The sequence below is a fragment of the Triticum aestivum genome, chromosome 4B, assembly GCF_018294505.1.
Source record: "Triticum aestivum cultivar Chinese Spring chromosome 4B, IWGSC CS RefSeq v2.1, whole genome shotgun sequence".
NCBI classification, from domain to species: domain Eukaryota; kingdom Viridiplantae; phylum Streptophyta; class Magnoliopsida; order Poales; family Poaceae; genus Triticum; species Triticum aestivum.
The window spans coordinates 413901608-413915535 of NC_057804.1; the positions used below are offsets into that span (position 1 = coordinate 413901608).

The 13928-nt window shown below is 41.9% G+C and overlaps 1 protein-coding gene across 1 annotated transcript; it reads right to left on the reverse strand.

Annotated features, from left to right (window-relative positions):
- Positions 1 to 497: 497 nt before the first annotated feature.
- Positions 498 to 4966, reverse strand: LOC123092436 (NADH dehydrogenase [ubiquinone] 1 alpha subcomplex subunit 8-B). Its single transcript, XM_044514211.1, has 2 exons — positions 4579 to 4966; positions 498 to 919 (listed from the first exon to the last, which is right to left on the reverse strand). The coding sequence occupies exons 1-2, from the start codon at positions 4773 to 4775 to the stop codon at positions 784 to 786; spliced, it is 333 nt and encodes a 110-aa protein (XP_044370146.1). The 5' UTR covers positions 4776 to 4966; the 3' UTR covers positions 498 to 783.
- Between the last annotated feature and the right edge of the window lie 8962 nt (positions 4967 to 13928).

A 13928-nucleotide genomic window follows, 5' to 3' on the forward strand; every position in this document is an offset into this window, starting at 1 on the left:
AGCGAGCCGCATTTACGCTTTCCCTGTGTGTCCTTGCCACGCCTCCTCCCGTGAGTTGGCTTGGCTTGGCGGTGGCATTCATCAGCCAGCGCCCCATGAATGAATGAACGAACGAACGAAATGAATGGCATGCTAGGATGGTACAGGCCGTAGATCTGAAACAATTCCGTAGCTGAGCTGCTACAGCCTACAGATAGATAGGCACGCAGGGGCAGAGAGCGCACGGGGCTATTGACAGTGACGGAACGGACGGACGCCATGAGGCTGAGGGCGCGAAACACAAGAATCAGCCGCCTCACGGCTCACAGCGGGTGCCTTTCAGGACAATGCTATTTCATCTTCCGCAATAACTGGGCATGAACCATGCAATCCAAACATGAAATGACCACTTGTATTCCTGCCAGCTGCTTCTCATTTCTACTACTCTACATGGATTTGATAGGGCCATCAATTCCTGTATTCCAAGAGGTAAAAGAAAAGGACATTATGTTGCGTCGTTAACCAAAGCCAAAGGAAGAATCATCATCATCAACAACAACAACTTAGGACTACAGCTGAGTCAAGTTTGGCATCCAACTCGAAAGTCAAAACAGAGATGTAATTGCTGAAGAAAGACGAGCGAATGGGATGAGCAGCTCAATGACGCGCTATTCACCCATACAAACAAAACTCTCTGGGTACAATAAACATGGTAGGGAGATCATCAACTTGGAGGGTTTGCCGGCTTTTCTCCTTATTTCTCAAGAGATCACTGGGGGTAAAACTCACTCTCAGGGGGGCAGGCTACTCGGAAACAGGGCACGCACCCTCGAAAGCTTCCTGCTCCTTGCGGCAGAAGTCAAATTCATTCGTGTAGTAATACATGCACCCAGCATACGCATCCATCTCCTTGGGGCACTTTTGGTGAAGTTCTTTCAACCTGCAATCAGAAATGTGATCACAAAGTGTTACTTAACAGAATGAGAAAGTAGAGCAGGCAGATGAAGAAGACACAAAAGTGACTGGCTTCATGGAAGCCACATTGCAGCTAGCAAAGTCTCAAAAATACACGGAAGAAGATGAAATGGTCTGAAATCTATAGAGTCCAGAAATATCCTATTTTTAGAATTAACACACGAAATATGAACTTCTAATGATAATAGATCCTGCTAGCCTGCTACTCGAATTGGATGCCCCTATCAACCTTTTTGACATGTCCAAACACAATCACGGAAAACAAATACAGGCATAAAATCATCATGTACGCATTTTTGTTCTCCTTATGTATAGCACCCACGCAATGCAACACCCAAGAGGCAAAACAACTTGAACATGGAGCACTACCTCACCAACTTAAAAACCAACCTATCATTATGCCATTGATTTTTGAAGTCCCGAACAAGCAAGTTTTCCACACAAAATGAGTAAAATAAAATGCAAATTCTTTTTCTAGAACACACGTCAAAATGCATGCCATTTTGCATTGAAAGCATCAAAATGACATGAAGGACAAACCCGAAAACGCTACAAGCAACGAAAAAGCTATCTACAAAAACTAGCAGGCTTACGAAACAAACCAAAAGGAGGGAACCAGAAAGCTAAGAAAACTAGCAAGCAAAACATAACCAAGAACACAGAACTAAACAGAACAGAGCAGGATCTATTAGATGGTGTCTGGAGATGTAGCATGCATAATAATGTGAAAGTCTGAAATCACTGATCATTCTAATGTCAAGTCAGCCTAGCTTACATGGCACTGCTTAAGGTTCAGTTCAGGCAATGGCCCAAACCAAAAAAGTAAATTTTGCCTCCATTTATTCTCGCCTAATCATTTCAATACTATATAAACAAAACAAATAGAAGTAACGGAAGTCAGAAAAGACAAGGATTATTCAATCCCACATTATGCTTGTCTACTAGGAGTCACATATGCATTACAATTGATTATTGAATAGATGTTATTGCCATCTTCATAACCATAGACTTGGGCAGGGAATTTTGCACTTCAACACTGGACGGAATAGAAACAACAGCACTAAGGCGGAAAGATAGAACCATATTTTTTTATATCACGTATGAACTACCGAGATCAAACTGATCATAGGGTATTCTACAAGCAAATAAGCAAGAGATATTATCATCGATACTTCATAAAGTATTTCACCAAAAAACAGGGGTACTGTGAGTTACAGGAGTGTATTGGGAGACAAAGTCTGTCGTTGCCAGGCAATGCAGCAGCGCATTGCACAGGAAGACAAAGACAAGAAGAAGTAAGCAGTTACACACTCATACAGGAGATTCCCAAAACATGATTCGTCCCAACATGTGCAGGTTCTACAGGAGAGCAGGTCTGTAGACTCTGTTCTCCTAACATTCAGCGCATGCCGGAGTAGGGACAGATTAGTGGAGAGAGCACAAAGTATAAAGAATGAGAGGCAAAAGGTGAGACGGTGGCTTTTCAAATTTAATCTGTCTGCATTCACCTCTCATTTTGCCTTTCTCTTATCTGTTCATGTATTGCCTCTACATGCGCTGGCATGCACCAACCCTGAGGACAGCAACCTCTCTGGAAGTGCTTTTTTCTAGACCCTGTAGAGTGGGGTGAATCAGGTTTCTAAAAAGCTCTCAGTAGAGTTCTCACTAATTCCCATCTTCATGCTCCACTACAATATCCCTAGTGCATTCGCTTTGTTTTTTTGTTGGTGACAACACCAGACCCTACTGCAACCCAAATTACAATACCCCTTTTAATTTGGGTCTAATACTTTCTTAGGCATCAACTATGATGTCTCTTGCTAGTAGTATTCTTGTGATTATGTCTGATCTTCTAGCACATGTCCATGAGATGACATATATGATGTGATCATACTATTGTTTAATGTTGCTCTTGTGCCTAGTGTCTATGCTGTGCAAGCCTCAATCACAGACTCACAGTTTTACAGAATAAAAAATGTGGCATGCGCCCTCCATGTACTCTCTACAAAAGGGCATTCCAGCCAATTGAGCGGTTCATAGATTCGCTACCACATGCTGGTATAGATGTGGCGGTTTAACATCTCTTGGCCTTCACTGAATGGGAGGAAACATTATCTTAACTGAAAACAGCAAACAGTATAACACTGACTGCTTAGTTCAACAAACCCAAGAGCAATATGACTTGTTTGCGTAGAACTTATAAAGTAGAGTAGTTCTTAAGAACCAGTGTCAGTGGATGTCTATTTAGTGCCTGTATACGGAATTGAACTGGATGTTGTTCGCCCCTTGTGTCACCAGAATATACCAACACACCCTCCGTTCACAAATAAAAGATGTTTTAACTTTTTTTTCTGAATCTGATGTATATATAGACACGTTTTAGTGTGTTTGTTCACTTGTCTCAGTCCATATGTAGTCCATACTGAAATGTCCAAAACATCTTATATTTGTGAACAGAGTATTTAATAGAAATGGACTGAAAATGTGAGATGGTCTAGGTCTCAAGATGATACCAAACGCAGCAGGTGTCACCTGGCAAAGGAAACAGGAGTCATCACCTATATTTTGGCTAGAACTAGATACTTGAGAATTCTACATACTTTATCAATTTGTTCCTCTTAGTCACCTTAGGAACTCTACTAGTTTGTCCGCTGAGGACTATTTGATTATAACTTTTCTGTTACTCATCTGAAAATGGGATACAGAAGACAACAGATTGCAATAGCAAACTTGCTCTGGCATATAAATAGATCAGAATCAATTATTATCTGTTAGACTGTCTCACAGGGTTAAAAATTCAGATAAACATTCGAAGTAGAACAACCAAAATTATACAGCTTCCATCTAAGTGCACGATCCAATGTGTGTGTGTTTGTGGCGGGGGGATTTTAGTGACACCTAATCTGATCAGAAAGGTAGCACTGCATGGTGTAAGCCCTACATAATCAGAAATTATATAGCAATTGCAAACAGCTTATCCGTAATAATTATGCGGTTTATCAGTCAAACAACAAACTCAATTCCCGTCTTCACCAGAGAATGTGGGACTTACTACTAAATTACTCATTACCCATGGTTGGGGCTGAGATTGGGTAGCAACGAACCCTAACCGTCACCACATATCCCAACCTTCGAATAAGCAGTGTAGCAGTGAATCCTGAACTCAGTACAAAGTACAGACCGATGACCAAATGGACATAACTATTACACCATAACTGTCACCAACTAGCTAATCCATGTACCACTACTCTTTAATCCCCTGCGTGACCGGATACGGTTAAATACAAACAAAATGATCATCGCCAACGATTTACAGTTGGCTGCTTGGCTCTCGTCTAGGCATAGGCTAAATACAGAGGCACAAAATCTGCTTACAAGCTCGTCGTCTAACACTAAATGGTAAAACAAGTTCAATATAGGACGCACTAGATATCACAAGTTCACAAAAGAGCAGCATTACGGCATACACACACAAACAAAATTTGGACGCACGTCAGCGACAGAGGATGCGCCTACCGGAATAAATTAATCAGTCGCTGGCAGCACGATCGAAGCAAGCATTTCAGGAATCCGAAATGAAATCAGGCACGAGGGGATGCGATAGGGCGACGGCGAGCGACTCACAGGTTGAAGACGCAGCGCGTGACCTGGCGACCCTTCTCGAGGCACTTCTCCGGGTTGGGGTCCTTCTTCTTGCAGTTGAGGAAGGCCACGTTCTCCGGCCGGCACCGCACCGCGATGTGCTTGGACGCCGCCATCAGCACCGACGACGTTGGGATCGGCTCGCCCGAGGCGTCCACCGGCGTGCTGCTCGCTGACATGGCTGCGGGCGTAGGGCCTCGACGGCTTCTGGGAGATTCTCGGCTTGGAGATCTGGGGGCGAGAGGGGCCAAGGGGGAGGAGAGGACCGGAGCAGATGGAGAGAGGCGAGGTTGGGGGCCGGAGGCGGAGGTGCCTTCCTCAGTCAGTACCGTTCCTGGGCTTTGGAGTAGCTACGGGCCTTTTTGTTGGGTATAATCGTGACATTGGGCTAGGTTGCTTGGGCTTATCTCTATCTGTAGCCTGGTAAGAACAGGGCCCGCCCTTAGCTCTCATTTCTTTCCCTTTTAATAAAGTCTAAAGAAATGTAAGACTTTGCCCCCTCTCCCCATCTTCAAGAAAAAGAAAAGGAGAAATAATACCCCTTTTAATTTCCTTTTGACAGAACCCACTTTATGTCATTTTTTTGGGGGGAAAACTTCCGATCTACTCCCTCCGTTTCTAAATATAAGGTGCGTAAGTTTTTTCAAAAGTCAAACTTACGTAACTTTGACCAAATTTGTAGAAAAATATATCAATGTAAATTATATCAAATCGGTATCATCAGATTCATCTTGAAATGTATATTCATATTTTGTTTATTTAATATAACGTAGATGTTGATACTTTTTGCTATAAACATGGTCAAACTTAAAGAAGTTTGACTTTCAAAAAACTTATACACTTTATCAAATATTATGGCACTACAAAGAACATCAAAAGTAACAATAATTACATCTGTCCGTAGACGACCTAGCGATGACTATAAGCAAAACGAGCCGAAGGCGGGCTGACTTCGTCACCCCTTTTTCACCGAAGCCGGACAAAACCTTGTTTTAGTAGGCAGACAGGAAGCCGTTGATAAAAAAAAATTGTAGACCGAAAGGATCCAACCTATAGACACACAAACACATATGAACGAAGATCGGATCAAAGAAGATCCACCGAGGACAAACATGATGGCTCGAGAATGATCCATTAAACTTAACGATTGGTTCTGGTCTAACGGCCATAATTGTGTAGACAACCACGTTGTGGCAACGAGGAAACAGGGCCATAGAGTGGAACTAATCTCGCGAGGAGTTCCACAACCTTAGCCGAACAAATAAATCAAATACTATATTTGTGATACAAGGTAAATGGTATTGCCATGGCACTTGGCACACCTGATGTATTACCATGAACCTAACTCTCTCAGTGCCTAACTTCTCTATTGTAGGAAAAACACCTTTACTTTCAATTTTATTTATGTTCCTTACTTTTCAGGTGTTATCATTCTCGCCGCCACAAGCTCATCCTTATTTACTACTCCCTTCGTCTCAAAATTCTTGTCTTAGATTTGTCCAGACATGGATGTATCTAAAACTAAAACGTAACTAGATACATCCGCATTTAGACAAATTTAAGACAAGAATTTTGGGAGGGAGGGAGTACTCTGGTTCATTTGCCTCTTGCGACGGCAACAACATATCCAAAATCACAAGTAGCTACCTTGTATAAGAACTGTGACAACTTATGTGTGGCAGAAAACGCTGCTTATAAATACTCACTTTCGCTCTTTGTTGGGATGATTACTAATTGGGATACTTAGGTGAAAGTGCTACACCACCCTGTTTGGCTTGCAGGCTATCAAAACACCAATTGAATCCCACAAGATCCGCCAGAGACACACTTTCAGACGTCCTTCGACGCATCCCGAGGCGGGGGATAGACGAGGAGAACCTTATTCCATCTTTAGGGAGCAACCACCACCTCACCTTCCTAAGGAGAACACAAACCTGAACAAACTCTGGAAATGAAGTATGAGGCCTCCCATCGGCAAACGTCTGGATCCGTCGTATCCCTATAGTCCTAAGGCCATAGAAGACGACGTAATCGGCAATGGCGCCGGCTGGAGGTGAGGAAACCCTAGTCGACTTGGAGGCGCTCGCGGGGAAGGACGAGAAGAAAAATGCATGTCATTTTATTTTACATGTGCCCTTGAGGGCCATCCATGGGCCTGTGCAAGCGGTGTGCCCGCACAAGGCTCCCATTTTGGGCCGAACTTTCGTGCATGCACCTTTCTTGGGCCTTGTTAGCTTGGTCGTTTGGAGGTTGGTGCTTCCTGAATCGGGCCCTGCTGGTCTGTTCGTTGGTGCTCCTAGTTTTGGGCCTCATCGCTAAGAAAATATAAATCATGAATGCTCAAAAAAGTGTTGGCTTCTCACTCGCAGTGGCTCACTATTTATCTTTGGCCCTAAACTCGATCGATCAAAGGACCTAGATACTCTAAGGTTGTAGTCGTTTCTCTTTCCAAACTAACCAGTCACGATTCTGCTAATTGGCGGCTCGACGGCTTAGCGAATCCCTTCAGGCACCGCACAGATCCACGATATCGAACATACCCCATAACATTTGCCAAGCAGTGACGACCCACGGGTATAGAGGATATGATAGTCTTTGAGGGAAGTATTTCAATCCAAAATTATTGATTTGACACAAGAAGAGCCAAAGAATATTTATAAGCCTTAGCAATTGCGACAACATATTAGTAGCAAGGTAATATGATAGCAGTGGTAGAAATAGCAAGAAGTTTGTAGAATAGTAGCAGAATAAAGGAGTAGTTGTTGTAACGAAAATAATAGCAGTAAACGCGTAGGCATGGAGTACGGGACGGGGTTGCTTGTACGAGATTCAATATGCAACGGTCATAACCTAGAGCAATAACATACTAGTTCCAATTCATCAATCATATGTAGGCGTGGATTCCATAAATAGTCATACACGCTTGCAATAAGAACTTGCATAACATCTTTTGTCCTATCCTCGCGTGGTAGCAGAGTCCTAATGAAAATTAAGGGTAATTAAGACACTCCTTTTAATAGAGAACCGGAATAAAGCATTAACACATAGCAAATACATGTAATCCTCAAGTTAAAATCACCTGTCGATATCCAAGGTATTGCCACCTTGGGGTCTAGGGTTCAGAGTAATAATATGTGCATACAACTTACAAATATCAAGAACACAAATATATTCATGAAAACAAAGAGGGTTAAGATATGGAATCATGGCACCCGGGCCCTAGTGACAAATATTAAACATAGCAAAGTCATAGCAACATCAATCTAGAACATAGTGGATGCTAGGGATCAAGCCCTAACAATTTGACAATGATTACATAAAAATCTCATCCAATCTCATCTACCTCCACATGCATATAGAAAATTACTCACACATGGATGTGAGCATCATGAAATTGTTGATGGGGAGGGGTTGCTGATGACGGCAACGACGAATCCCTCTCCCTAGAGCCAAAAACGGACTCCAGACCGGGGCTCCTGAAGAATAGAAGGTGGCGGCGGCTCCGTATCGTAAAACGCAATGGTAATGTTCAATGTATTTTTGGGATATATGGGAATTTACAGTGCTGGAATCAAGTCAAGGTGGTGGCCAGGGGCCCCACACAGCGACCACCGCGTATGGCGCCCTAGTGGTCCCCCTCAGGTACTTCTTCGCTCCACAATTCATTATTCATTCAAAAATAGTTCTTTAAAATTCCCATCCAATTTTGAGCAATTTTATTTCTGCACAAATACAACACCATGACAGTTATGCTGTAAACAACGCTAGTCCGGTTTAGTTTCATCCATATCATGCAAATTAAAAAGCCAAAATAAGAGCAAAAATGTTTAGAAAAGTAGATACATTGAAGACACATCAGGCAACTGATACGTCTCCAACGTATCTATAATTTTTGATTGTCTCATGCGGTTATATTATCATTCTTGGATGTTTTAGACTCATTTTATAGCAACTCTTTATCATTTTTTGGGACTAACCTATTGACATAATGCCAGTGCCAGTTTGAAAGATTGTGGATGTCGCCTAGAGGGAGTGTGAATAGCGCTTTCAAAATAATTATGGTTTAGGCTTGAACAGATGCAGAATAAACCTAGCGGTTAATTTGTCAAGTACAAAACCTACAACAACTAGGCTCACCTATGTGCACCAACAACTTATGCTAAGCAAGATAAACTACAAGGTGATAGCAAAGATATATGACAAGAAACAATATGGCTATCATAAAGTAAAGTGCATAAGTAAAGGGCTCGGGTAAGAGATAATCGAGGCACGCGAAGACAACAATGTATCCCAAAGTTCACACCCTTGCGGATGCTAATCTCTATTTGGAGCGGTGTGGAGACACAATGCTCCCCAAGAAGCCACTAGGGCCACCGTAATCTCCTCACACCCTCGCACAATGCAAGATGTCGTGATCCACTAAGGGACCCTTGAGGGCGGTCACCGAACCCGTACAAATGGCAGCCCTTGGGGTCGGTCACCGAACCCGTACACTTTGGCAACCCTTGGGGGCGGTCACCGGTACCCGTCAAATTTCTCGGGGCGATCTCCACAACTTAATTGGAGGCCCCGACGCTTGCCCGGAGCTTTACACCATAATGATTGAGCTTCGAACAACACCAATCGTCTAGGGCGCCAAGGCACCCAAGAGGAACAAGCTCTAGGGTGCCCAAACACCCAAGAGTAATAAGCTTCTCAAACTTCACTTCCACATATCACCGTGGAGAACTCAAACCGATGCACCAAATGCAATGGCAAGAGCACACAAAGTGCCCAAGTCCTTCTCTCCCAAATCCCACCAAAGCAACTAATACTAGGGAGGAAAATGAGAGGAAGAACGAAAGAACAACACGAAGAACTCCAAGATCTAGATCCAAGGGGTTCCCCTCACTTAGAGGAGAAAGTGATCGGTGGAAATGTGGATCTAGATCTCCTCTCTCTTTTCTGTCAAGAACTAGCAAGAATCATTGAAGGGATTGAGATTTAGCAAGCTCGAAGAAGGTCAACAATGGGGGAAGAACACGAGCTAAAGAGATAAGGTTCATTGGGGAAGAAGACCCCCTTTTATAGGTGGGGAAAAATCCAACCATTATGCTCACAGCCCGCACAGAGCGGTACTACCGCAAGGGGTAGCGGTACTACTGCTTGCGAGCGGTACTAAAAAAATACATCCGTGCCTACCACCGATTGACTTGTGACGAGTTTTTGATCCGGAGCGATACTACCGTTGTAGTAGCCACGGTAAAACCGCTCTGGAGCGGTAGTAAAAAATTACATCCGCTCTTGTCCGCGGTAGTACCGCTGCAGCCTTTTCAGAACACCAAAACTGCCACAACTTCTGCAAATGGACTCCGAATTCAACGAAACCAAGTTTGTTGGAAAGCTAGCGACAAGGGCTAACACAATCGTGATAGAACTAACAATAAGAAGGAAATTAGAAAAGGCCCAAGAGAAAATGGTGAGAACCCTTCCTCAAAAAAGACCGGTAAAACCTCCAACACTGAAAACGCGATAGAAGAAGCATATGAAATCGGTTTTCGATGTACTAGAGCTTGTCAAGAAGATAACCACAAGCTCTAAAACCTCAATAGAAAATACAAATTAGAATCAAGAAAGATGATGCAAGGATGCAATGGTTTGAGCTCTCAACAAACGATACGATCGCGCTACTCACTTGAGAGCCCCCCTTGATAGTACGGCTATCGATCCTATAACCTGGTCTCCAAACTATCACCATCAGACCGGTAAAATATAAAACCTATCAAGGGCAAACCTTTGCCTTGCATGAAGTCCACTTGAGCTAGATGATGACGATCTTGACTCGCTCAAGTTGGACCACCTTTCTTGATTGCATTGGGTCGATGAAGACTAGATGATTACTCCCCCATACTCCACTATGGGTGAGCCACTCTTCGGCACATCTTCACAAGTCCATTGACACCAAAATGGACGGCAAGCATCAAGCACTTGATCTCTTCGTGATGCTCCACTTGAACTTGCGCACGGCAATCTTGATGACGATCACCACTTGATGTCATCCTCTCCATTGGTTGAGTGATATCTTCCTCGTGACGCAAGCCCATGAACACGTACCTACTCCACATAGAACTCTCACATAGACCATGGGTTAGTACACAAAGCACAATGGACAATGCTTAGCATACCATGGGATCACTTGATCCCTCTTGGTACATCTTCTATGCTTTGTGAGTTGATCAACTTGATTCGCTCTTGACTTAGTCTTGATCAACCTTGAATCTTTCCAACTCTCTTCATTTGGAAGATGCCTTGAAGGTAAACATGAATGATCACACGATCTTCTTTTTTAAGACATGCTTGCAATAATCTCAACACTCACATATCCAATCTTTGGATAATTCCTTAATAGCACCTTGGTCAACTCATAAACTCCTTGAAACCAACACATGGACTTCAAGAAGAACATATGGACAAATCCTTCAAATATAACTCAATGCAACCATTAGTCCACAGAGAGTGTCATCAATTACCAAAACCACACATGGGGGCACCACATGTCCTTTCAATCTCCCCTATTTTGGTAATTGATGACAATCACTTTCAAGAGAGTTTATATAATAGGTATTATGCATCACCATGCAATGCAAAAACCAATAGTGCATGCATATGAGATGCAAATGCTAAGGATCAAAACCAAAGCAAGAAGAGATAACTCTCTGAACTTCTCCACAAAACTCTCTGAAACTTCTCCCCCATTGGCATCGATTGCCAAAATGGGCGAAAATCTAAGAAGGCCAATATAAATTGTGTATTTCTCAACAAGAGCGTGGAATGCAATACACATATCCAAAGGTAATTATTTGGAGGAACACAAACTATATTGAGGCACAAAGATTGCTAAAAGAATGATATGCCACAAAGACATAACAAAGAGAGACACAAGCAATCAAGCAGTTAAAATATACCAATTGAAGCAAGCAATCAAAGGATATCAATTGAACCAACTAGACCAAGGATCCTATGAGCCATAAGAATAAATAATATTATGATATTAGCAGAGGAGTGTTCTAAAGAAACTAGAGAAGCTCCCCATGATTTGTGCACAAATAAGAATATTTGTATTGGATACAAAGTGCACAAAATAGGATCATAGCTCCCCCAAAATCAATAGAAACTCACAACCAGTGCAAGTGAGCATATAGGAAACAAAGGCTAGCACTTGCAACAAGCACATGGTTGAGAAACATGTAAAAGAGGCAACTTAAGAATAGGCTCAACCAAAATGACGTGTGTGAGTCATGACAAAGCACTTGAGAAGACTAACATAAGGATGAGCATAAAGCATCAACATAGTCTTGGGTAAATGAGATACACGGTGCATGACATGTCATCCCCACACACATCCAACAAGCAAATGGGTTCACAAGCTCACTAAAATGTGAGTTAACAACAAGGCTTGCGACAACCCATGGTGAAGATAGAAGATGAAAGCCTTATCAAGACGAGGGATACCAATTAAGATGGAAAAAGCCTCGTAAAGACAAGCATGAGGAAAATAATCTTCACCACACAAGAGTGCATCAAGATGCAACAAGATATGACTTGCACTCAAGGCAAAAGCTTTCACGGAGCCACCAAAGAAAAATCATAAGAAAGACAAGGTGGACGTGAAAGAAAGGATATCATCTGGAGATGTAATTTCTCTCAAGTGTATAATGTTCTAGGTAGATGAAATCATGATGATATATATCTACAAAGAAGGATGTACACCCGAAATAGTTACAACAAGAAGGAACAAGATATCCAAAAGGAAGTCATAAATATACCAATAAGATATTTGCTTGAAAGCATAGCACATGGATAGATATTATCTTATAGTATATAAATGAGCTTCAACCAAACGAACATCAAAGACATCACAATTATCAACAAGAGATCATTGTTGAGATGCTTTGAGAAGGGAAACAAGTATCACAAGAACTAATCAAGAAATTCATGCCATGATGCAACCTACACAAGGTTGAATGTAAGAGATGTATGCATGAGTAGATACTTGTTACCGAGATAGCATTGGAAGGATGTGGTAGATACCAATTAAAGGTAGATAGTAGTTCATTGCTCATCCTAGCTTGACTCCAATAAGCACATGGTGACAACAGCTTCCTTGTGAGTGAGCCGAGCATCCAATGCATCTCCAATTGTTCCTAGAACAACACAAACAAACACAATGGTACCCAACCTCATTGGGACCAAAGAGTTAGAGAACCAACAATACATAGGACAAACTCCACGTAAATATGTGCATATAGATATGAAAATGACTTTCATGCACATCTCATCCAATTTGTGACTTGGTGGAGTTTCCCCTATATATTGGGTCAAAGAAAGAAAGCATGCCAAAGAAACTACATGAAGTTAATATGCATGCTCAAGACTTTCAAGAACCGATACCAATTGACAAACAAATACCAAGTGAAGAAAAGATACCAAATGAATAAATCATTACTTGGAGGATGTCCATAACAGATACATCAAGGAATGATATATCCATTGGTACACACTAAATTATAGATGTCAAACTCCCAAAGAGAGGATGGTTCCAAACAAACCAAGCTCTCGACAAAGTTTCATGATGACACAAAGTACCAAAAAGAAAATGACTTGCCTTCCACCAACACACGCTTGAAAAGGATCACAAGATGAGCGTTTTATAGAAAATAGGATAGCTCCCCCAAGACTAGTGCATTGTAGAAAATTTGCATTTGAATACAAAATGCACAAGGTGGGATCACCACTTTCACTATATCTAGAAAACACTAAACAGGATCAAGAAATTAACAAGATCCACAAGTGATATGGAAGACAAAGGGAGTTAACACAAACCTTGGCAAGAGATAAGGCAAATAAAAGCAAAAGCCAATATAAAGATGATCAATAATTTCTACCACACATGTGAGTACCAATTGTCAAAAGACAAGAAGTATTTGGAAATAATTCCCGGTGGTAGATAGCAAGGTTATCCAACATCATCTTCACACCAAACACACAAGCAAATTTGCAACTTGTAGAGCTAACATGTCACCTAGGAACAAGATAATTTACAATATCAGTTCTAGGTGACAATATCTCAAATATACACATTTTCTAGGCTAGTAATATACACATAGCATATTACTCCATGATAATCCCCAAGTGCAGGGAATCATCATAGCAATTTCCAAAGGTGGAAGTGATAAGTATGGAGTGTCGAACCCACAAGGAGCTAAAGGTAAAACAATATTCTCTCAAGTCCTATCTGCCACTGATACGACTCTACGTACACCGAATGTTTGCTTCCAACTAGATACAAGAAA

Excerpts from the sequence above, each read along its gene's own strand:
- LOC123092436 (XM_044514211.1), bottom strand. The coding sequence starts at position 4,775 with ATGTCAGCGAGCAGCACGCCGGTGGACGCCTCGGGCGAGCCGATCCCA. Across the intron at positions 920-4,578 it reads ACGCGCTGCGTCTTCAACCT|GTTGAAAGAACTTCACCAAA; the intron begins GTGAGTCGCTCG and ends TTCTGATTGCAG.